This window comes from Protomyctophum parallelum (genome assembly GCF_964188405.1).
Source record: "Protomyctophum parallelum genome assembly, chromosome: 6".
Classification (NCBI taxonomy): Eukaryota; Metazoa; Chordata; class Actinopteri; order Myctophiformes; family Myctophidae; genus Protomyctophum; species Protomyctophum parallelum.
Genome location: NC_139701.1, coordinates 50,792,745 through 50,818,343, shown reverse-complemented (window position 1 = coordinate 50,818,343; position 25,599 = coordinate 50,792,745). Strand labels below are relative to the sequence as shown.

Genomic DNA, 25,599 nt, shown 5'->3' with positions numbered 1-25,599 from the left:
TAAAAATATATATTTTTTTCTTTTTTACTTAAAAAGAAAAAACTTCAATTTCTTAGATTTTTTTTTTTTTTTTACATTTAAAGAAAAACTTTAAAAACACTTCTACAACTTCCACATACTTTATTCTGCTTAAACTATAGTTTTTACACATTTTCATACTTTTTTTAACTTTTACTTCAGCTTTAATGCATTTTCTACTTTTCTTTACAATATGCTACAGTCCCGAAATTTTGATTATAGATTTAGAACACCAATGGTAACACCATTACTCCGGTCCCCGAGTTTCAAACTTGACACGGCAATAACTTTATACAAAGCATTTTACGCGAGCCCACGCAGTTTCTACAGGAACTGCTTTCTATTTATTATTCTTTATTTATTCCACCCTTTTTTTGCGACCTTCTAACTTCCACATACTTTATGCTAGAAATTTAGTTCAAACTTCAAACTGTTCAGCTCTTTGCAGTGATGTGTGCTTGTATTTTTATTTTTACAAAGTTTTATACTTTTTATACTTTTTAACTTTTTAACTTTTTTTTACATTCTTTATAGTGAGAGTCGATGGAAGAAAGGTCCCATTTTTCACAGTTAACTTTTTTGAGCTCTTATTACTCCGTCATACTTTCACTTTGAAACTTCATTCAAACTTTATAATGTTCATCTATCTTTGAACTTTCATTGGTGAAAAAGTTGTTTTGAAAAAGTTTATACTTTTTAAAATATTTAACTTTATTTATAGTTTTTTCCTCCCATTGACAATGTATGGGATTGATCTCTAAATCAACCTCACTTTTGCAGCCTCATTACTCTGGCATACTTTGTCGTAGAAACGTGATTTAAACTTTAGAAAGCTCACACGACTCTGGACTTTTTCGTGGTTCAAACCGTATTCAAATACGTTAAACGGTTTTTCCGAGATCGCAGTTCAATCGCAGGCCGTTTCGCCTAATTAGTGCCAAGTTAGAGTGCAGGGCTTCTTTCACTAGAGTGCGTGAACAGAAAATCTTTCCTTGAAAGTTTACCAAACAAATTGCCGTCCCGGCCAAAATATTCACTTTACACGCATGTCCTTTGGTCATTTTGTAGCCACACATGTCCTCTTTCACACAATGTGACCACCAAAACACAGAGACATACAGAATGTGAACTACAGCCTTTTAAGTGACACAAATACAGTCAAGCTGCTCATTGACCTCCATTGTAAAATCCTTACGAGGAAATTATCGCGATGACAATTCTTAACTCGCTCTTATAACCACATTTTCGATCGTACCAACACCACAATCGCACATGGTGTACCTCAATATCTCAGGCCACTCACAGCGAAAAAAATATTTGCATTCGACTTTTACTTTTTGCGATAGAGCAATTTGTTCGGGCATAGTTTCCCCCCATTCAGGACCATTGTAAAATAGCAGACCTTCAAGTTGCGCGCCACTCCCAGTCTTTTACACTTCCACAGCTGAGACATATAAGGGCTTAATTACAGGGCTGAAATTAAAGTTACAAGATCTCAATGAGTTGCTCTGCGATACCTTGTGGGCTTGTAGGTCTGCTATTTGTGCAATTGGATGGCCTTTACACAGCTCTCGCAAGAGCACGCACGCACGCACGCACACACACACCCTGTCTTCCTATTGGCTGGCCTTTACACAGCTCTCGCAAGCGCACGCACGCACGCACGCACACACACACGCACACACGTTTATAAAAAAGATACTTTCATAAAAAAAATTAAAAAATAATAAAAAAAAATTAAAAATTAAAAACTTTAACTTTTTTTTTTAACTTAAAAAGAAAAAATTACGGCCTTTTTTAAACTTAAAAAGAAAAAACTTTTAATAAAGAACTTAATATTATTTTTTTTACATTTTAAGAAAAATCTTAGACCATTATTAATAATCATTGTGTTTATGCTTTTAAAGATAGGCCTATATGCTATTTGAACCTTCTTTTTACATGTAAAAGTATGCCATTTCTGTTAAGCTCATGAATCCTTTTATATGTATACTCCATTGGATTTACTCTTTTTTTTCTTTTTCTTTTTTACCTTTTCTTAATTCATCAAGAATACATTGTAAAGCATTATTCATACATTACAAATCATTAGTAGACAGTAATACTTTACTTACTTTATTCTGCCACTTTTTAGGCATCGTACTACTTCCACATACTTTATTCCGCTTTATGCAGTTATTTATGCTTATTCTTTTTACCAATTTTTATACATTCTTTTTTAAACTTTTCTTTCAGCTTTAATACATTTTCTACTGTACATTATATACATTGCGTCTTTTGGCGAGCCCACGCAGTTTCTGCAGGGAACTGCTTTCTAGTTGTGGGCTCGCCACAGCGAGCACACAATAGTTCTTGTCAGTTTATATTTATTCTTTATTCCACCCTTTTTTTTGCGACCTTATAACTTCCACATACTTTACACTAGAAATTTAGTTCAAACTTCAAACTGTTCAGCTCTTTGCAGTGATGTGTGCTTGTATTTTTATTTTTACAAAGTTTTATACTTTTTATACTTTTTAACTTTTTAACTTTTTTTTACATTCTTTATAGTGAGAGTCGATGGAAGAAAGGTCCCATTTTTCACAGTTAACTTTTTTTAGCTCTTATTACTCCGTCATACTTTCACTTTGAAACTTCATTCAAACTTTATAATGTTCATCTATCTTTGAACTTTCATTGGTGAAAAAGTTGTTTTGAAAAAGTTTATACTTTTTAAAATATTTAACTTTATTTATAGTTTTTTCCTCCCATTGACAATGTATGGGATTGATCTCTAAATCAACCTCACTTTTGCAGCCTCATTACTCTGGCATACTTTGTCGTAGAAACGTGATTTAAACTTTAGAAAGCTCACACGACTCTGGACTTTTTCGTGGTTCAAACCGTATTCAAATACGTTAAACGGTTTTTCCGAAATCGCAGTTCAATCGCAGGCCGTTTCGCCTAATTAGTGCCAAGTTAGAGTGCAGGGCTTCTTTCACTAGAGTGCGTGAACAGAAAATCTTTCCTTGAAAATTTACCAAACAAATTGCCGTCCCGGCCAAAATATTCACTTTACACGCATGTCCTTTGGTCATTTTGTAGCCACACATGTCCTCTTTCACACAATGTGACCACCAAAACACAGAGACATACAGAATGTGAACTACAGCCTTTTAAGTGACACAAATACAGTCAAGCTGCTCATTGACCTCCATTGTAAAATCCTTACGAGGAAATTATCGCGATGACAATTCTTAACTCGCTCTTATAACCACATTTTCGATCGTACCAACACCACAATCGCACATGGTGTACCTCAATATCTCAGGCCACTCACAGCGAAAAGAATATTTGCATTCGACTTTTACTTTTTGCGATAGAGCAATTTGTTCGGGCATAGTTTCCCCCCATTCAGGACCATTGTAAAATAGCAGACCTTCAAGTTGCGCGCCACTCCCAGTCTTTTACACTTCCACAGCTGAGACATATAAGGGCTTAATTACAGGGCTGAAATTAAAGTTACAAGATCTCAATGAGTTGCTCTGCGATACCTTGTGGGCTTGTAGGTCTGCTATTTGTGCAATTGGATGGCCTTACACAGCTCTCGCAAGAGCACGCACGCACGCACGCACACACACACCCTGTCTTCCTATTGGCTGGCCTTTACACAGCTCTCGCAAGCGCACGCACGCACGCACGCACGCACACACACACGCACACACGTTTATAAAAAAGATACTTTCATAAAAAATTTAAAAAAATAATAAAAAAAAATTAAAAATTAAAAACTTTAACTTTTTTTTTTAACTTAAAAAGAAAAAATTACGGCCTTTTTTAAACTTAAAAAGAAAAAACTTTTAATAAAGAACTTAATATTATTTTTTTTACATTTTAAGAAAAATCTTAGACCATTATTAATAATCATTGTGTTTATGCTTTTAAAGATAGGCCTATATGCTATTTGAACCTTCTTTTTACATGTAAAAGTATGCCATTTCTGTTAAGCTCATGAATCCTTTTATATGTATACTCCATTGGATTTACTCTTTTTTTTCTTTTTCTTTTTTACCTTTTCTTAATTCATCAAGAATACATTGTAAAGCATTATTCATACATTACAAATCATTAGTAGACAGTAATACTTTACTTACTTTATTCTGCCACTTTTTAGGCATCGTACTACTTCCACATACTTTATTCCGCTTTATGCAGTTATTTATGCTTATTCTTTTTACCAATTTTTATACATTCTTTTTTAAACTTTTCTTTCAGCTTTAATACATTTTCTACTGTACATTATATACATTGCGTCTTTTGGCGAGCCCACGCAGTTTCTGCAGGGAACTGCTTTCTAGTTGTGGGCTCGCCACAGCGAGCACACAATAGTTCTTGTCAGTTTATATTTATTCTTTATTCCACCCTTTTTTTTGCGACCTTCTAACTTCCACATACTTTATGCTAGAAATTTAGTTCAAACTTCAAACTGTTCAGCTCTTTGCAGTGATGTGTGCTTGTATTTTTATTTTTACAAAGTTTTATACTTTTTATACTTTTTAACTTTTTAACTTTTTTTTACATTCTTTATAGTGAGAGTCGATGGAAGAAAGGTCCCATTTTTCACAGTTAACTTTTTTGAGCTCTTATTACTCCGTCATACTTTCACTTTGAAACTTCATTCAAACTTTATAATGTTCATCTATCTTTGAACTTTCATTGGTGAAAAAGTTGTTTTGAAAAAGTTTATACTTTTTAAAATATTTAACTTTATTTATAGTTTTTTCCTCCCATTGACAATGTATGGGATTGATCTCTAAATCAACCTCACTTTTGCAGCCTCATTACTCTGGCATACTTTGTCGTAGAAACGTGATTTAAACTTTAGAAAGCTCACACGACTCTGGACTTTTTCGTGGTTCAAACCGTATTCAAATACGTTAAACGGTTTTTCCGAGATCGCAGTTCAATCGCAGGCCGTTTCGCCTAATTAGTGCCAAGTTAGAGTGCAGGGCTTCTTTCACTAGAGTGCGTGAACAGAAAATCTTTCCTTGAAAATTTACCAAACAAATTGCCGTCCCGGCCAAAATATTCACTTTACACGCATGTCCTTTGGTCATTTTGTAGCCACACATGTCCTCTTTCACACAATGTGACCACCAAAACACAGAGACATACAGAATGTGAACTACAGCCTTTTAAGTGACACAAATACAGTCAAGCTGCTCATTGACCTCCATTGTAAAATCCTTACGAGGAAATTATCGCGATGACAATTCTTAACTCGCTCTTATAACCACATTTTCGATCGTACCAACACCACAATCGCACATGGTGTACCTCAATATCTCAGGCCACTCACAGCGAAAAAAATATTTGCATTCGACTTTTACTTTTTGCGATAGAGCAATTTGTTCGGGCATAGTTTCCCCCCATTCAGGACCATTGTAAAATAGCAGACCTTCAAGTTGCGCGCCACTCCCAGTCTTTTACACTTCCACAGCTGAGACATATAAGGGCTTAATTACAGGGCTGAAATTAAAGTTACAAGATCTCAATGAGTTGCTCTGCGATACCTTGTGGGCTTGTAGGTCTGCTATTTGTGCAATTGGATGGCCTTTACACAGCTCTCGCAAGAGCACGCACGCACGCACGCACACACACACACACCCTGTCTTCCTATTGGCTGGCCTTTACACAGCTCTCGCAAGCGCACGCACGCACGCACGCACACACACACGCACACACGTTTATAAAAAAGATACTTTCATAAAAAATTTAAAAAAATAATAAAAAAAAAAAAAAATTAAAAACTTTAACTTTTTTTTTTAACTTAAAAAGAAAAAATTACGGCCTTTTTTAAACTTAAAAAGAAAAAACTTTTAATAAAGAACTTAATATTATTTTTTTTACATTTTAAGAAAAATCTTAGACCATTATTAATAATCATTGTGTTTATGCTTTTAAAGATAGGCCTATATGCTATTTGAACCTTCTTTTTACATGTAAAAGTATGCCATTTCTGTTAAGCTCATGAATCCTTTTATATGTATACTCCATTGGATTTACTCTTTTTTTTCTTTTTCTTTTTTACCTTTTCTTAATTCATCAAGAATACATTGTAAAGCATTATTCATACATTACAAATCATTAGTAGACAGTAATACTTTACTTACTTTATTCTGCCACTTTTTAGGCATCGTACTACTTCCACATACTTTATTCCGCTTTATGCAGTTATTTATGCTTATTCTTTTTACCAATTTTTATACATTCTTTTTTAAACTTTTCTTTCAGCTTTAATACATTTTCTACTGTACATTATATACATTGCGTCTTTTGGCGAGCCCACGCAGTTTCTGCAGGGAACTGCTTTCTAGTTGTGGGCTCGCCACAGCGAGCACACAATAGTTCTTGTCAGTTTATATTTATTCTTTATTCCACCCTTTTTTTTGCGACCTTATAACTTCCACATACTTTACACTAGAAATTTAGTTCAAACTTCAAACTGTTCAGCTCTTTGCAGTGATGTGTGCTTGTATTTTTATTTTTACAAAGTTTTATACTTTTTATACTTTTTAACTTTTTAACTTTTTTTTTACATTCTTTATAGTGAGAGTCGATGGAAGAAAGGTCCCATTTTTCACAGTTAACTTTTTTTAGCTCTTATTACTCCGTCATACTTTCACTTTGAAACTTCATTCAAACTTTATAATGTTCATCTATCTTTGAACTTTCATTGGTGAAAAAGTTGTTTTGAAAAAGTTTATACTTTTTAAAATATTTAACTTTATTTATAGTTTTTTCCTCCCATTGACAATGTATGGGATTTATCTCTAAATCAACCTCACTTTTGCAGCCTCATTACTCTGGCATACTTTGTCGTAGAAACGTGATTTAAACTTTAGAAAGCTCACACGACTCTGGACTTTTTCGTGGTTCAAACCGTATTCGAATACGTTAAACGGTTTTTCCGAAATCGCAGTTCAATCGCAGGCCGTTTCGCCTAATTAGTGCCAACTTAGAGTGCGGGCTTCTTTCACTAGAGTGCGTAGAACAGAAAATCTTTCCTTGAAAATTTACCAAACAAATTGCCGTCCCGGCCAAAATATTCACTTTACACGCATGTTCTTTGGTCATTTTGTAGCCACACATGTCCTCTTTCACACAATGTGACCACCAAAACACAGAGACATACAGAATGTGAACTACGGCCTTTTAAGTGACACAAATACAGTCAATCTGCTCATTGACATCCATTGTAGAAATCTTACGAGGAAATTATCGCGATGACAATTCTTAACTCGCTCTTATAACCACATTTTCGATCGTACCAACACCACAATCGCACATGGTGTACCTCAATATCTCAGGCCACTCACAGCGAAATAATTATTTGCATTCGACTTTTACTTTTTGCGATAGAGCAATTTGTTCGGGCATAGTTTCCCCCCATTCAAGACCATTCAAGACCATTCAAGATCAAGACCTTCAAGTTGCGCGCCACTTGTTTGTCTTTTACACTTCCACAGCTGAGACATATAAGAGCTTAATTACAGGGCTGAAATTAAAGTTACAAGATCTCAATGAGTTGCTCTGCGATACCTTGTGGGCTTGTAGGTCTGCTATTTGTGCAATTGGATGGCCTTTACACAGCTCTCGCAAGAGCACGCACGCATGCACGCACGCACACACACACACCCTGTCTTCCTATTGGCTGGCCTTTACACAGCTCTCGCAAGTGCACGCACGCACGCATGCACGCACGCACACACACACACGTTTATAAAAAAATATTTTCAAAAAAAACTTTAAAAAAATTAAAAAAATTAAAAAAATTAAAAAAAATTAAAAAAAATGAAAAAATTGAAAAAAATTGAAAAAAATTAAAAAAATGGAAAAAATGGAAAAAAATGAAAAAAAATTGAAAAAAATTAAAAAAATGAAAACTTAAAAATATTTTTTTTCTTTTTTACTTAAAAAGAAAAAACTTCAATTTTTTAGATTTTTTTTTTTTTTTTTTACATTTAAAGAAAAACTTTAAAAACACTTCTACAACTTCCACATACTTTATTCTGCTTAAACTATAGTTTTTACACATTTTCATACTTTTTTAACTTTTACTTCAGCTTTAATGCATTTTCTACTTTTCTTTACAATATGCTACAGTCCCTGAAATTTTGATTATGGATTTAGAACACCAATGGTAACACCATTACTCCGGTCCCCGAGTTTCAAACTTGACACGGCAATAACTTTATATAAAGCATTTTACGCGAGCCCACGCAGTTTCTACAGGAACTGCTTTCTAGTTATTTTTTATTTATTTTTTTCACTGGAGTAGTCTTTATTTTGACGCTTTATACCTCCCACACTGTACGCTGTACGCACTTGAGCCATATGTCAAATTGACCGGAAAAATCGGGAATCGTGTGCTTGTATTTTGTTAAGAGAAATGTTGTATAGTTTAATTGATATGAATTTATTAGTGAATTAAATTTCCCCATTGACATGAATGGGAAAAGGCAAAAATTCACATAAAAGTATTTGTTCGTCGGAGACTGTAATCACTATAGTTACAAAACTTTTAGGGATAATTCAACATTATCCCTAAAATTATTTAACCCTAAAATGTTATCGGTCGGCCTCATGGTGGCGCTATAACAGCCCACTTTACCTTTTGGCTTATAACTCTTGAACCGTAGGATTCCTTGGGTCATGACGCATCTCCCCATATAGGCCACGCCCATTTCCGCCATGATAGATTTTCCGCCATTTTGAATTTTGTCCAAAACACACTTTTTGCTTTTCCTCCTACAGATTTCGTCCAAATCTCACAGAAATCGGCACACGTGATCTCTGGACCCATCCAATTAAAACTGAGCCGCAGAATTTTGAAAGTGCGTATCGTTCGGCCGTAATCGTCTTCCGAAGTTAGTAGGAGGGGCCTATATCACAAAAAATGCCATAAATCACGAACGGAATGTCCAATCCATCCCAAATTTCAATCACATGTCCGGGGTGGTTCAATCAACCAAGTTCTAAAAGCAATTCCATTTTCATCCATAGGGGGCGCCGCAATTGCGAGAAATGTAACCGTTTGTCGCAAAAACATGAATTTCGGGGGTTAAATCCCCTCCGAATTACTTACGCATGATCTAAGGCGTGACTTGAAATTGTAATTGGCTGGCAATACTAGTGGGAGGGGCATATGTAAGCCACTGCGGCAACCACACTCTGCAATTTTTTAAAATTGCGAATTTTCTAGTTTATTTAGTTTTAGTCACATTTTAGTCACCTGGAATGTTTTAGAACGTTATAAGATTTGAGTCGACAAAATTTACAGTCGATTTAGTCGACTGAAATGTGTTTTGGTGTGCCTTGAAAATGACTTATACCGGATCTCTCGTCCCTTCCCGACAAGGTTTTCATTTCTTGACGAAATTGTCAATCTATTTAGTCTGGGTTTTAGTCATCATTGCGTAGTTTTAACCCATTCTATACGGGAACCCATTTTGGTGTTAGCATTATGATATGCTTTAGCTTTTGAAAAATAGCAGATCTACAAGCTCATAGCGCGCCACCGAGTGGCGCGATACGAGCTTGTAGGTCTGCTATTTTTTGAAAAATCGAAGAGCGAGCGACATAGAAGACCTTTTTAGAATCTGATCTCAGGTCAGAATGAAAACTGTCAGGATGTAGAAGACATTTTTTGAATCTGATCACAGGTCAGAATGGGCGACGAAAACAACACTGGTGCGTGCGTGCCGTGCACTGTACCTCCAGGGCGGTCTGATTGAAGAGCGTGATGAACTGAGCAGCGAGCAGCACCACGACGTCTTCTCTGAGGAACTCTTCACGGACAAACATGGAGGAGAGACGGTACGGAAGGAGAGTGACGGAAAGGACACGGACAAGAAAAACAGTGATAGAAGTCAAATTGAGAGCGGTGAAAAGTGGAATATGCACTTTCTATCGCATTGACCAAAAAGCGGCCCTCCCGTCCAATATGGTCGCCGTCAGGCAGAAACCTCGATTATTATCTTTTAATTAACGCCCGATACTCGATCATACTTACAGCGTCGCGCAAAAAACCATCAAAAGCAGCAGATCCGCTAGCTCGAAAATGTGGCGCCAAGTGACGCACTTTAAAGCTTGTAGATCTGCTACTTTTTCATTTGAATCCTGAAAAGTAACAGTTTATGCAGTAATCCTGGTCTCTAAAAACTACCTTCCCCTGGCCAGCCGGGGCGCCTGATGGAGGGGAAAGGAACTGGTCGTAATAACGTGTCCCTTCCACGCGCTATACGTCTGGCCGGGGAAATTCCCCCCTGTCAGGTGAAAAGAAGCAGCTTGGACTCCTCATGCATAGAAGGAGGCATGAGGTCAGTCCGCTGCCCCCCCAGGTTGGCAGAGGAAGTATAGCGCCCAGGATTACATTAGATAATTGGCACTGGGTGAAAAAAAATTGGGTTGCAAAATTGTGGGATAAAAATTATTAAAAAAAAAAAAAAAAAAAAAAAAAAGTAAGAGTTGATATGATATGAGGTTGATATTAGGTTATATGAGGTTGATATGAGGTTTCCACCCGACAAGAGACGATATATTTATTCTAAAATAAATACCAGCCAATCTACGAGTTCACAATGATCCACACACAGACACACACACAGACCCACCTCTGCCCCAGCTGACTTTCTTCGACAGACTAGGGGAGCCCTCCTCCTCCTCCGATGACGACACAGGCAGCTGTGGCGGGGTGGGGGGCGAGGAGGTCGGCGGGGAGATGTGAGGGAGGGTCCCGTTGGAGCCAGCGGTGCCGGGGTGCTCCTGAGACGGGTCGGGCTGGGGGTGCTGCTGGGGCGTGTCGGGGGTCGCCACCACGCTGCCGTAGGACCCCAGTAGCTCCCGGCTGCTTCCCATCAGTGGCTTGCCTTCGTCGCCGTCGTCGTCCTCATCGTCACGGTTCTCCTCGCCTTCCTCTTTGGCCAGCACCCCCCTCTCCTCTGGGCTGTGCACAGCACCGATCATGACGTTTTACTTTGACCAGTCATTTTTGTCACACTCATAATTGCTATTTAATTGTGGGCGGGTTTTTTTTTTTTTGGGGGGGGGGGGCATAGAATTTTGAAAAAAAGAAATACATTTCTGTTTGCCTTTTAAGCCATTTAGGCCCGACGTCAAAAAAAAAAAAGAAAAAAAAAAGTCTTCTAAATCCTGACAGTTTTCTGAAAAACCTCATGTTTCTATGTCAGTGGTGCTCAACCTTTTCCATGTCAAGGACCCCCAGAATTATCTCTATTTGGCCCCCGCATCTGAAAATATGCTCTTCCAAGGACCTCCCCAGAAGCAAAGATATGAGTTAAAAACGTTCGCTCTGAAAGAATATATATGTAAGATTTGCACGCACATTTATATAATATATATTCTTTCAGAACGTTTTTTTACTCAAATATTTGCTTCTGGGGGGGGGGGGGGGGGGGGGGGGGGGGTTGCTGGAACAACATGTTTTCAGATTGGGGGTCGGAGCCCGAATACATATACGTTTTGGGGGTCCTTGAGATGAACTATTTAGCACCACTGATACAGAAACATGAGGTATTTTCAGAAAAGACATTTTGTAGAATCGTTCCCAGATCTAAAAATGGGTTTAACCCATTCTGGGTGGGAACCCCTTTTGGTGTATTAAAGACAACGTTATGATTTAGCTATTGAAAAATAGCAGATCTACAAGCTCATAGCGCGCCACCGAGTGGCGCGCTACGAGCTTGTAGGTCTGCTATTTTTGAAAAATCATGAAAATGTGCCTCAAATTTGGAATGTAATTATTTCAGAACGAACGTTTTTTTAACTCAAATCTTTGCTTCTGGGGAGGGTCCCTGGAACATCATATTTTCAGATGGGGGTCGGAGGTCCAATTACAGATCATTTTTGGGGTCCTTGACATGAAATATTGAGTGATATAGGCCTAGAAACATAGGTTATTTCAGAAAACTGTCAGGATTTAGAAGACATTTTCTTCAGGCCTGAATGGGTTTAAAACACCGAAAACAGGGGTTTTCCCCGTCCTAACTGGGGGGTTCATTGTGCCTTGGGGGGGGGGCGGGCGGCACCACCTACCCGCTCTCCGGCGCCTGCAGGCCGTCGGCCCTGATGACGCTGGTCCGGGACTCGGGCCTCATGTCCTGAGGTTGCAGGTCCCAGTACATGCACACCACGGCCAGCTGCAGCAGGATCCACAGCAGACACATGAAGAGCTGAGGAACGAGCATGAGACAGGTCACAATAGGACTTCCATATCAGTGTTTGTTTTCGTCGACTTAAAACCCATTCTGACCCGAGATCAGATTCATACGAGGTTTCCAACTGGACACACACACTGGTCTGATTAACCCATTCTGACCTGAGATCAGATTAAAAAAAAATGTCAGTCGTTCTTCGATTTTTCAAAAAATAGCAGACCTACAAGCTCGTAGCGTGCCACTCGGTGGCGCGCTATGAGCTTGTAGATCTGCTATTTTTCAATAGCTAAAGCATAACATGATGCTAACACCAAAATGGGTTCCCGTTCAGAATGGGTTAAAGGCCCATTCATAGTCTGGATTTTCGGTGGTGAGGTGACCACCGCTCCGGTGGTGAGGTGACCACCGCTCCGGTGGTGAGGTGACCACCGGAGCTGAAATAACGTTGAGCGGTGGTGAGTAAAAACAGAGAGAGAGGGGTTGGGGCGGTGGCGGTGGTTTGCTCTTCACCGCGGCTCGCGACGTCATGCTGTAGTTCAGTGGTCACCTCACCACCACCGAAAATCCAGACTATGAATACCGCTTAACAGTTTCCGTGCCGGGAATGGTTTAATCCAGGTTACTGTCACTGCGATATACGACATACCCGCCTTTTGTTTTATGTGTTTAATCCGCTGTATTGTAATAAATAAAAAGAAAATTCGTCTTCATCGCGGAGATAGAGACTAGATGCATTCGCTTTGATGACGAAACCGGAAATCGTCACATGCTGTGGGCTGCTAGGGCTTCTGGGAAATTGAGGCCAATGGAAATGCATGGGGTGCAACGCCTCATTGAGACGAGTCTTGTGTGAGTCTTCCGGGTGCACCAAGATGGTGGATGATACGCTCGGATCACAACAAACCGAGGGAGCTTTTTTCGCTGGATTTAAAAGCCCAAATAATTCAGCGTATGCTCTAAAGGTAATACAACAATCTCGGCAGTGAAGGGGGGTTGATTAAAATGCGGGTTAACAGTCAAACTGTTAATACTATGACAAGAGAATGTCCGTCGACATTAGTTTTCACTGACGAAAACTAAATGGAAACTAAATTAAAACTAAGCTATGGTGACTAAAACTGAGATTCAATATATGAGCAATTTCGTCAACAAATAGAAATTTTACTAAAATGTTAGAAAGGGACTAGTGGACAAGAGATCCACTATAAGTCATTTTACACTTGGTTGCATGCTGAAAAAAGATATTTTCAGCATGTGGCATTACGACGGCATCAAGACCCGACAAAAAAAAAAAGGCTCGACTAAATCAACTGTAGATTTAGTCTAACACTAAAACATTCCAGGTGACTAAAATATGACTAAAGCAAGATGAAGTTTTATTCCAAAGACTATGACTAAACAAAAATTTAAATTTGCTGCCAAAAACAACGCTGCAATAGGCTCCATATGCACAACACAGAATAACACGCACTATTTGTGCGTGTTATTTTTTTGTTGAATTACTGATGACAAAAGTCCAGTACAGTACAGTACAGTATATCCATGACATAAGCAAGCAGCACGCTAGCAGACAGTTCTTTCTTTCAATCATTCTATTATTATTATTATAGTAGTAGTGATATCATTTTCACAATATGATATACGCCGGCTACTTTCTAATGTCTTGATAATTTGCGCGACAGATACGGCATGTGACGGTATAGAGTCTAACGCTATCGCTGACATTCAAAGGCTGTAGCAAAGATTATCTGGATTGAGAGAATACTTCCAACCTATTTTGGGCATGTCATTGTATTATTATATTTTAAAAATGTGGGGGTTTTTTAATAGCAGATCTATAAGCTCCATATTCACCTCGTGAGACAAGGTGCAACTATGACAAACACAGCATGAAAGGAAAATCATCCAGTCAGTTACATTTTTTAACAGCGGGGGGCAGCAATGACACATGCAACTCAAAGGGGAACAGTTGTGTTCATTCACTGGTATTCACTTAATAGCTCATAATAAATGGATGTCAGTCCTTACCCCGGGGGCAGTGTATTTATTGACCACAAAAGGACCGATTTTGAAATCACACAGTCTCAGGAAAATGTTGAATGCTGGACCTGTGAAAGACAAAACATAGTTAAGGGACATGTCCAGTGGTGGACCATGGATATGTTTTGATATGATTATGATCATGATCATGATTATGATTATTATGATATGATATGATTATGTTTTACCAGTGGGAGTGCTACCTCACGAAATAACCTCTTTAAAAAGTAAAAACACATTCCATGCTGGCATGATGTTGGGCACCTCGGTATAGACCTTGCCACGCAAGAAATACAAAAAAAACTACAAATCGCGGGTCCTCACGCTAATCTGCTAGCCGGAGCGACGCACTAGGTTTTTATTGACATCCTCAGATCATACTTTATCTCATTATCCATATCACCAGATCGGGAGGTTCAATTCCGAGATGAAAGCGGCTAAAGATCGACATTACAGGAGTGTATGGAGCGTGGAGAATCTTTTATTTTAAAACTTTTATCCGTTCCAGGATGGATGCCGGTTCTAGGCGTAGGGGCACTGCTAACAGGAGGCTACAGTACAGTTACACGCTTAAGGGCCTTGCAAATCAGCGACAGGTCTGCTACAGGTCTGCCCAAGAGGGGCTGCGACAACGCAAGCGTAAAAAAGAAAGCTAAGCGGAATCCAGGTCTGGTGAGTCGCGGGCGCGTGCACGAAACGAGCATGCGTGCAACAAATTGCAGTGGCATTAAAGTGAGGAGTTTTTGGACATGTATGGCTCGGAATGTGTTAATAACGTCCACATTTCATAATACATGTACAAACATAAAGGCACAACGACAGACAGACAGACAGACAGACACTGGCACTGACCAATCAGCAGGCCAGCTTGCCGACAGGCCATGACAGCAGCGAACACAGTGGCGCGGTCCTCTGTGGCGGTGCTCCTGGTAAGGAAACCAAAGATGGACGAGCCAGCACCCGTACCAATCCCTACAGAGAAAATGGAATAATAATAATAATTAAATGTCCACGTTTAAATTTTTTGTGCTTACTTCTTTCGTAAATTAACGGCCTATACATGAGCATTCCACACTAGTGTCACACAAGAGTGTCAAGCTTCCGGATCTGCTACTTTTGATGCTTTTGAATTAACCCATTTTGACCTGAGGCAGATTAAAAAACAGTTTTCTGAAAAACCTCTGTTTCTATGTCAGTGGTTCTCAAAATATTTTCATGTCAAGGACCCCCAAAAATATATGTAATTGGCCGCCGACCCCCCCCATCTGAAAATATGTTGTTCCTTCCAGGGACACCCCCATGAAGCAAAGATTTGAGCTAAAAAAAAAATAGCAGACCTACAAGCTTGTGCTTGTAGATCTGCTATTTTTCAATAGCTAAAGCATAACATAATGCTTAAAACACCAAAAGGTGTTCCCGTTCAGAATGGGATAAAAAAAACACACATTGACACAAGAGAGAACATGCTGGACAAACGCCACAATGAAAGGCCCAGCATAAGGACATTGTGGCCGCGGGGTCGGGTTGGGATCCTGAACCGGAGGAAACAGAAGAAAGCGGTCTGTCACGTCCGGAAACCGTTTCCCCAACCGATTTACCACACTTGGTCACGTGGACCATTTATTTAGAAGGACCACCATAACTCTTGAGTGTGTACAAATGGACCCTTTATGGGTCCATCCGGGTTCCATTTGTACACTCTTACAATCCTGTATAAGGGTGCATTTAGATTTAGAACCACCCTCAAGGAACCCACAGCAAGAAATCCACTTTGAGAACCACTACAAAGTCAAAATTATATTGATTTTATAATATATGGGAGTCGTTAAAGGGAACCGTTAAGAGAATCGGACCATTATGGGGGAATCGTTAAGGAAACCAGAATCGCTAAAACCCTAAAGAATCCCAACCCGAGCAAACCAGGTACACAATGTGTACCTTCCAGGCACACCAAGGTATATGTGGAACCAGTGTTGTTTTTGGCAGCAAATTTCTATTTTAGTTTTAGTCATAGTCCCTTGAATAGTTTTCACTTAGTTTTTGTCACATTTCAGTCACCTGGAATGTATTAGTGACAGCGTTAGTCTAGTTTTAGTCGACTAAATGTCAAATGATTTTAGTCGACTAAATCTACAGGTGATTCAGTCGACTAAAATGTGTTTTGGCGGGCCTTGATGCCTTGCGACGCGTTGTGAGCTTGTAGATCGGCTATTTTCAGCATGCAACAAAGTGTAAAATGACTTGTCTTTTACTCATACTGGATCTCTTGTCCACTAGTCCCTTCCTAATATTTTACTCTAGTTTTTATCCGTTGACGAAATTGTCAGTATATTTAGTCTTAGTTTTAGTCATCATAGCTTAGTTTTCATTTAGTTTCCATGTAGTTTTCGTCAGTGAAAAAAGGTAGTCGACGAACATTTTTCGTCTTGGTTTTAGTCGACGAAACCAACACTGTGTGGAACACAGACTGTCCTATGTAAATAATAAATATGCTTTATTTGTAAACCTGTAGATAAGAATGCTAGGCGTGCTCAACAGCTGCCAGTTACAGGTGTGTGTAGCAGTAATAAGTCTCCCACCCACAGACGTCTTTCCTACGTCAAACGTGGTCGGGCCTCAGACGGTGACTCACCTGCTACCAGTCTACTGGACAACAGCAGCCACTTGGAGTAGCCCATGAAGTACATGAAGTTACCTGGAGGGGAGGGTGAGACAGGGAGGAGAAACGCGTCAAGTCATTTCGGGTCCTTTTCGGGCTTCGTATGGGTACAGTCCTCATATTTATTATGATAGCCGGGTCCGTTTGGCTCCAGTTGGAGCTAGAATTCAAATTTTTAAAGGAATTGCGGGTCCATTACGGGTTGGTAAATTGGACCTGTGAAGACCTCTAGTATGTGAGAGGATGAGAGGATTTTAAACGTTACCCGCTATTAATGATTACTAAGTTTCCCTTTTACACAATACATTTCAATTTGTATTTTGTAACAACACTCCATAATGGAACAACGAGGTGCAAAATAATGCTGACAGAGGGGAAAGGAACTGGTTAGAATAACGTGTTCCTTTCACGGGCTACGCCTAACCAGGGAAACGCCTAACCAGGGAAACAGAGGCCCGCCCCAAAGCAGGTGCTTCCATTTTCTGCTCTCACTTCTCCATCAGCCAACTTGCTGAGGCAAGCACTCTTGGGCTTAAACATGAGAAGTCATATTTGGACTACTATTTTCTGGAAAGTGGTCAACTTAGTGAATGGACAGTCCGTGCTGGTAAAGTGGTAGCACCTTGCTGTAGTGTGGTGTGTGGACCGCCGCTTTAGCACTCGCTTGTTGGAGACTGTTGATAAAATTCTGAATCTGAATCAAGCTTTTGATTTAATTTCCAGAAAACTTTTATATCGTGCACGGCCGCGTATATTGCCCTGTTTTATGTTGGCTACGGAGGAGGTGGCTGGTTTTGCAGACAGCTGGACGATCAATGGAGTTAGCTGGTTTTGTGGGTTTTAATACTTTTCATTGGTTCGATATTCTTTGAGGGGTGCTATCCCCACCTCCGACATCCGGCTTTTTGTTGTGACGTCATGTGCCAGCTAGGTCTATGGACTTTTAGTGTTTGCTTTAAAGCAGGCCACCCCTGTGACATCATGTGGCAGCTAAGTCTATGGACTTTTTATGTTTGTCTTATTCATGCCCGGCGCTGTGACATACAAAAGCAAACAAAGGCACTCCTCACTTCACTTTCTTCCTCGGCCTAGTGGGAATGTATGTGCATAATTCCAGGGAAATCACACGCTGTGTCATGATTTGAGGCATTGTGTTCAAAACAGACCAATCCTGCAAACTTTGGAAGGCAATAGGGATGAAAAATGGGAAGCGGACAGGTCCGTGTTGATCACATGACTATAGAGATAGTGTATACCGATGTGCGTGATTTATGGATCAAATGTAACGTGTACGAGTAATGTAAAGTCGTGTTTTTCCTAAATCGGCCTCATGGCGGCGCTATTACAGGACGTTGTGGAAACATCGTGGCAGAGGTTCAGCGTTGGCATCCTTCAGTTGGTGGAGACAAAAATGGAGTTTGCCGTTTTTTTTGCCCCGACAGCGACAATTATATTGTTTTTGGCAAAACGAGTGGAATTAGCCCTTCACTAAGTCCCTCCCCAAACCCATCCTTGTCCACGTTAGCAGCGAAGAAAGCTTGACCTGCATAGCGACCGTTGCTAAACTATTTGAATTGGCATTGGGGTGGGATTTAGTGAAGCCTATAAGCGCCGATTCATACTCCTATTTTAGAGCCGAATAAAAGTCGGTTCGGCACTGTAGAGCCTACAATGTGACGTCATTTGAGGTTCGGGGGGGGGGGGCGGGTACCGTCCTAAAGTCGGCTCTTCGGTGCTACTGGAAATTTCTGACGAGCCTAAATCATTTTGGCACTACAGCGCCGAAACAGCGGTAAAATAGGAGTATGAATCGGCCCCAAAACGTACCCACTATCTCGAACATGTTGGCAAAGAGGATGATCTTCTTGGTGGTCCGCGTCCTGTCGGACCAGTGGCCAAAGAGAGGCCCGGACAGCAGGCCCGTCAGGCTGAACGCAGACAGTCCCAGACCCAGGAAGTAGGGCGCGGCGCCGAGGGTCTGCAGGTACCTCCATATGGTGGGCAGGATCACAGCTGGCATTTACACCACAGACAGGACAGGACAGAAAGAAAAGTTATCAATTGTTTTACTTAACCCATTCTGACCCGAGATCAGATTCTAAAAATGTCTTCTACGTCCTGACAGTTTTCTGAAAAAGCTATGTTTCCGTGTCAGTCGTTCTTCGATTTTTCAAAAATAGCAGACCTACAAGCTACGAGCTTGTAGATCTACGAGCTTGTAGATCTGCTATTTTTCAGTAGCTAAAGCATAATGCTAACACCAAAAGGGGTTCCCGCCCAAAATGGGTTTTAAGTAACGGTACCACTACTGCAATTTAGAACTGCTTCGTTACAAGTAAAAGTACGGGATTGAAAATGTACTCGAGTAAAAGTACAAAAGTATCGGCATAAAAAATGTACTTAAAGTACTAAAAGTAAAAGTGCTCATTGTGCAAAATGTGCCATTTCACAAGTTCAAAATGTGTACAAAATCTATTGAACATTTTCAAATGGCCGAAATGTATAGGGTTAATCCAAATTAAAATCTCCAAAGTAACTAAAGTTTTCAAATAACTGCGGTGAAGTAAAAGTACAAATTGTGCCTCTGAGATGTAGTGGAGTAGAAGTAAAAGCACTGCAAATTGGAAATACTCAAGTAAGGTACAAATACCTCAAAATTGTACTTAAGTACAGCACTTAAGTAAAAGTAGTTTAGTTACTTCCCACCACTGGAAAACAGGAACATGGTTCATATTAGTTTTGTTAACCCATTTAGGCCTGAGGCCGATTCTAAAAACGCCTTCTAAAGCCTGACCTAAGTTCTCTGAAAAACTTCAAATAATTATTTGCATAGCAGCATACATTTTTTGTAATTTTGTAATACTGTACAGAACCCAAAAATGGGTTCCCGGCCTGAGGGGGTAAAACACCAAAAGGGGTTTTAGATAGGTTTGAGATAGGTTGTAGTTGTAGGACTAATGACTCGTCTAACCAATGACTAGTCCAAACCAAGTACTGGACATAAATGTCTCAAAAGCAAAGGGGTTCCCAAATGTTCCAGGCTGCGATTCCCCCAAAATAACCACATTTATTTGGAATTGTAGGAGTTGAGACATTACTGTACATTTAGTTTGACTCGGTTCCACAGATGAATATAATATATCACAACGGCTATTCTCACAATTGTTTTTTCCTCCGTCTCTTTTGTAATCGATTATGCACCAAGTCTCTGCACGTCTGCCCCGGTAACAAGATCTGCACATGCACGCACTACAGTGGGGCGACACGCAACAGGCCAACAGCACGCACACCAAGGCCCGGCCCCACTCGATCATGATTGGCGGAAGGCCCCCCTCTCTATCCTGATTGGATGAAGGCTGGGCCACCTAGCCAAAAACGAACGCCAAAAAAAAGAAGTGATATTTGAATTAAGTGAAATCACTGAATATACCTTTAAGCTAATCATCAGGGGACCCGATCTGCAGTTTGGGAACTGTCTTAAAGCAGTGGATCCAGGGACCATCAGTGGTCCTTGAGGGGGTTCCAGTAGGTCCCCAGCTAAATGATGGAGAGTTGGTAATCTAATTGACCCTTATTACATCTTTAACTCTTGAGAGTGTAAAATTAAACCAAATGGATCCTTACAGGTCCACTGGATTTCATTGTTACGCTCTCAATAGCCTGACTCCGCCAGATTGCGGCAGTATTGAGTTCACAAGTTCCCTCCTCCTGCTTGCGTCTGGTCTCTCTCGGGCAGAAACGATGAACCCGAAACAGTGAAACAAAAACTCTGATAAAAATCTGATATCTCCACAATAATTTGGAGTTGTAGTCTTGTTGGGTTGTGTTTACACGTGCGCTGTGGCACAGTTTCAATATGTCACCAGTCTTGCGTTGACCGTGCCTCTATAGCGGCCACATAGCGGCCACATATCGCTCCGATCAGCACTGGTTCGGAGTGCATCGTCTCTGCCCGAGAGAGACCATGCAGATGGTCAGATGAGTCAGGTTACTCAAGAGTTACATTATCATAAAGGATCGTTAAACATCTGCCTTCATTAATTTACAAGAAGTCTATACAATTACAATATTTTGATCAATGTTTGCCTGTTGTCCACCACATCATACAGCACCGAATTGTGGCCAAAATATTACCCAACGATAAAACATTCTTTCGTTTTGGGTCTGCAAGGCTACTGTGCATGCGCAAGACAAGTCTAGGATTGCTGAAGAAGGAAAGGCCCAAAAACAAAATAATAATGAATTGAATTACAGCTATCTCGTTTTATGTCATTAAAAGGACCTAAAGACATGTATACACTTCCAAGGCCCCCCCACGGTTTGATTAGAAAAGACGTGTATACACGTCCTTAGCATAATTAGTGTTAACTTGTTGTATTGTCATATTTACCACAGTAGCCTATGTGGAACACGCCACTCCAACATTTACAGTAACTGGCAACTGCACAAACCTGTTTGAGTGAATGACAAACAAATCTCTCCAGACATATTGCGCAACAGCAGCAGATTGTCAGCACCACTGCCCTAATCTTGTTGTGTTGTTGTTAGTAGGCTATAGGAATAAACACAGAAGCACCCGGGATGCCGTGGACTAAGAAAAGGGAGGTTCCTGTTTCTACACAAAAAAGGAGGTGCAGTAGCCTCGGAAACCCAGACGTTTTGCAGTGACCCCCAGGGACAAAACCTTTTTTTTTTAACCGAATGGGTTAATACAGGAAAAACAGCACCGTGCGTGCTGTTTTTCCTGTTTTCCTGTTTGACAAACTAGCACACAATGTTGGGTCAACAGTTACAGGTCATAAAGGCCATCATTGCACTGTCAAAGTGGTATTCATACTAGACATCGGTGTCTTTTATTGAGATTCTGAATGCTGAACTCCTCCTGGGTCCCCATCCTCCTCTTAAAACCAGTCCAGTGAGTGAGTATGAACTTCTTTTCAGGACTTTGTAAATCAATCTAGATTTATTTCACTGTGATAGTGATGGTTATACTATACGTATTTAATAATACAATCACACTTGTGTGAAGGGAGGGGCACTCTTATCATTATACATCACATTCCGTGGTGGTCAGCCAATCAAATCATCACAAATGGCATTCCGGCCAATCACTTTTGATGTCTTCACTTTTCTGCCCTCACTTTTATCCTCAACATTTACTGCTCAGCCAATCAAGTCATCGCTAAATTCACTATGGGGTGATCAGCCAATCATCAGCCAATGTTTGTGTTCACACCAGAGTGTGTTGCCACTCTCTTACTAGATTACTCTGGTTCACACAAACCCTCAAAGCTGGGCATAGGAGCCCCTCAAAAATCACTACGTGCCTCACACTGCAAGCTTGTGTCATCTGCTACAGTATTTTTTATACTAAAAATCACACCCGTGTGAAGTGAGGGGTGCTTTTATCATTATACTGTACATCATCTCATGAACAACTAGCCGATTGGTTTAGCCGATTTGCTCGTCTACATATGACGTACATTTTCCCTTCATTGTCAATGGCATTTAATGTTTGTGTTGCCACACATTTACATCATTGCATTGTCAATGGCAAATATTGAGACGTGTGAGGACAAAAGGGGAAAAAAAGTTTGAAAAGTTTAATAATTTTGCATTCTTTAACATAAGTCTTCTCTTTCTGGGGGGGGTCCCTGGTAGCCTACAAATAGTTTTCAGATTTGGGTCCGCGACCAAATTAATGTGGGGATTCTCACATGACAATGTTTCTCGTAGACAAAGGAGGAGAGTGCTGCTGAGCCACAAACTTTAAATGGAATACCAGGGGTCAGGAGACCCACTTATGGAAATAAAGCAGGCTGTCATTACATACTGTAGGAGCCATTACTTTAACCAGCAGGTCAATGATGACACTGCAAGTTGCCAACAAGAGAAGTGTATGTGTGCCGGTCAGTTTGAGTTTACAATGGCAGTGGTTCAAAAAGTGGAGTCCGGGGACCCCCAGGGGTCCTTGAGGGAGTTCCAGGGGGTCCCCAGCTAAATGATAGTTTGGCACTAAATGGAACCTTATGGGTCTGTAACTCTGATCGAGATTGTACAAATGGAACCAAATGGACCCTTATGGGTCTGTAACTCTGCAAGTCTGCAGTGTACAAATGGAACCAAATGGACCCTTATGGGTCTGTAACTCGGCAGTGTACAAATGGAACCTCCATTTGGTTATATCGACGGCATTAGAGGTATGGACCAGAGCTAGGATTAGGAACCTGCACTGATCTTGGTGATCTATTACACAGCAGTTGGTTTGGTTAAACAACTTTTGTTTTTCCAGGTATCAGTTCAGTATCCGAGTTTTGTCTCAATATAACGAGTCACCTCTGAAATTGTTTTGATACTATCATATTTCTTATTGAGATCAATTAGCCTACAGGGTGCTGATTCTGGTTAGATGGATCATGGGAGAGTCACAGCATGTCAGCTCTTTAAATAATAACCCACTTCTGTCTTCTAATGAATGAATCGTTCATTCCATTCAGACTCCTGAATAGTGGGCTGTGGCTTGTTAATTTGTTTAAAGCCGTTGTGGCATATAGTGAAGGATTATGCCATGGTGTGCATGGCCATTTTATTAGTGATAATAAATCCCCGTCATCATTCATTTGACATAAGAAGTCTACATAAACAATTAAGGTAGCCTATTGAATGATTTGAATAATCTCATCTCACCATACTCGATGCCACTTAGAAGGAAGATGAGTCCAATTGTGAAGTATGTCAAAATCTTTTTCTTTCGATAGTCCACCATATTGACGATGCCTACAGCGTTGTGATATACAATAATAACAATAATGTTGTTGTCATGTCCTCCAGGCGAACGGTGCAGATAAGGACCTAATCCAGAGAACGGTGCGTTCAATTACATCCCACCGCGGGATCATCTTGTGCTGCATAGAAGTCCTCCGTGACACTGCGTCTGGTAAACTATTCCTATCATTTATAAATTATAATGTCTAGAGAGATGATCTTCAACGAGACCAACACGCGAGGAATTGTCTGTCCCTGTCTGTCCCTGTGTTATTATTGCTGCCGTGTTGTAATTCCTCAAGGTGCACCATATCCAGCAGCCGCAGGCAACTAATATTTTAAAGGCGTTTACCTTCAACAAACAACTCAGGAAGAAGAACCGTCCGAGGCTGAAATTGAATGTATTAAGCAAAATACCAAATGAACGGCGACACGGCCACTGGGCTGGACGCGACGAGATCTGTTGCAGGCTAGCCAAGCCAACTACACACACGCACGGACAACAGCAACTGCACACTCCTCCCGTCACACTCATCGCCCTAGAGCCCAATAGTTTGGGCCAGGCGACCAGGAATCACTTCCGGTTGGCAAATCGTCCCATAGAGAGAGAGAGAGCTAGGGAGAGAGAGAGAGAGAGAGAGAGAGAGAGAGAGAGAGAGAGAGAGAGAGAGAGAGAGAGAGAGATTATTTTATTTAATTTCATTTAATTTCATTTAATTTCATTTAATTTCATTTAATTTCATTTAATTTCATTTAATTTCATTTAATTTAATTTAATTTATTTTATTTTATTTTATTTCAATTCATTTCATTTCATTTCATTTCATTGCATTTATTTTATTTTATTTTATTTTATTTTATTTTATTTTATTTTATTTTATTTTATTTTATTTTATTTTATTTTATTTTATTTTATTTTATTTTATTTTTAGCCAAACGTCTGCAGGTGGTCCATGGGGAAATGTTTTAAAATGGAAATGAATAAAATATTTTTGTTAAATGCATTTACTTTTTAAAAAAAAGCTCGAAATTGAACAATTTATGTAGTACAGTATTTAACTGAAATATGTTAGTGGTCCTGAGCTAAAAAATCACACCCGTGAAGTGAGGGGCACTAATATATTAAAGTCTAACTCATGTTGATTAGGTGATGTAATGGTGATATAAAACAAACGGTGCCAACACAAACATTAAAAGCCATTAACAATAAAGAAGAGGCATAACATATAACGCATAACGTAAACGTATAACGTAATGAGGCACATTGAATGTTCCCTTCATTGTCAATGGCGTTTACAAAACAAACATTGAAATAAAGACAAACATTAAACCTGTGTATAGGCCCTCAAAAAGATGGAGAACCACGTATTATCTTGGTTAACCTAATTCTGGAATTTTATTAAACTGCTTACTGCATGATTGTATGAGAATCGAACACACACACACACACACACACACACACACACACACAGTCACACACACACACTCACTCACACGCAATATATACAGTGTCAGTATGTCCTAATAATGATGACTATACCAGGCAATCTGGTACACTTCCCCTTCTTGAGATCTGAACTTCCTTTTTCTGTGGAATGTCTTTACCTCCAACTCCCAGTGAATTAGAACAATTCGTCATCATGCCCATTTTGCCTGCATAGTAGTAGCCTACTTTTTTATTATTCTTCCACCAATGGTTATAAGGGAATTTGTTAGATACAGTATATCTCACACAGACAGTCAAAGAGCTTGTGATTGTGTCTGTCCCATACAGTCCATACCAGAACACTCTCTCTCTCTCTCTCTCTCTCTCTCTCTCTCTCTCCACCCTGTGACTCTCATTACCACTGAAACTGCAGCAGCCAATGTCACACACACAATCCACCCCTTTCAGCTCCA

General features: G+C 39.9%; 1 protein-coding gene across 1 annotated transcript in view; it reads right to left on the bottom strand.

Annotated features, from left to right (window-relative positions):
* The window catches only part of LOC310860076 (major facilitator superfamily domain-containing protein 8-like), a 37,311-nt gene extending 13,081 nt beyond the window's left edge, over window positions 1–24,230 (bottom strand). The window contains exons 1-8 of the mRNA XM_083766839.1: window positions 23,623–24,230; window positions 18,763–18,948; window positions 16,909–16,971; window positions 15,129–15,248; window positions 14,265–14,344; window positions 12,115–12,251; window positions 10,674–11,005; window positions 9,775–9,848 (exon numbers count right to left, since the gene is read on the bottom strand). Of these exons, the coding sequence (XP_083622965.1) occupies window positions 9,775–9,848; window positions 10,674–11,005; window positions 12,115–12,251; window positions 14,265–14,344; window positions 15,129–15,248; window positions 16,909–16,971; window positions 18,763–18,948; window positions 23,623–23,701 (1,071 nt within the window). The 5' untranslated portion in view covers window positions 23,702–24,230. The remainder of the gene's footprint in view (window positions 1–9,774; window positions 9,849–10,673; window positions 11,006–12,114; window positions 12,252–14,264; window positions 14,345–15,128; window positions 15,249–16,908; window positions 16,972–18,762; window positions 18,949–23,622) is intronic.
* Window positions 24,231–25,599: the final 1,369 nt, after the last annotated feature.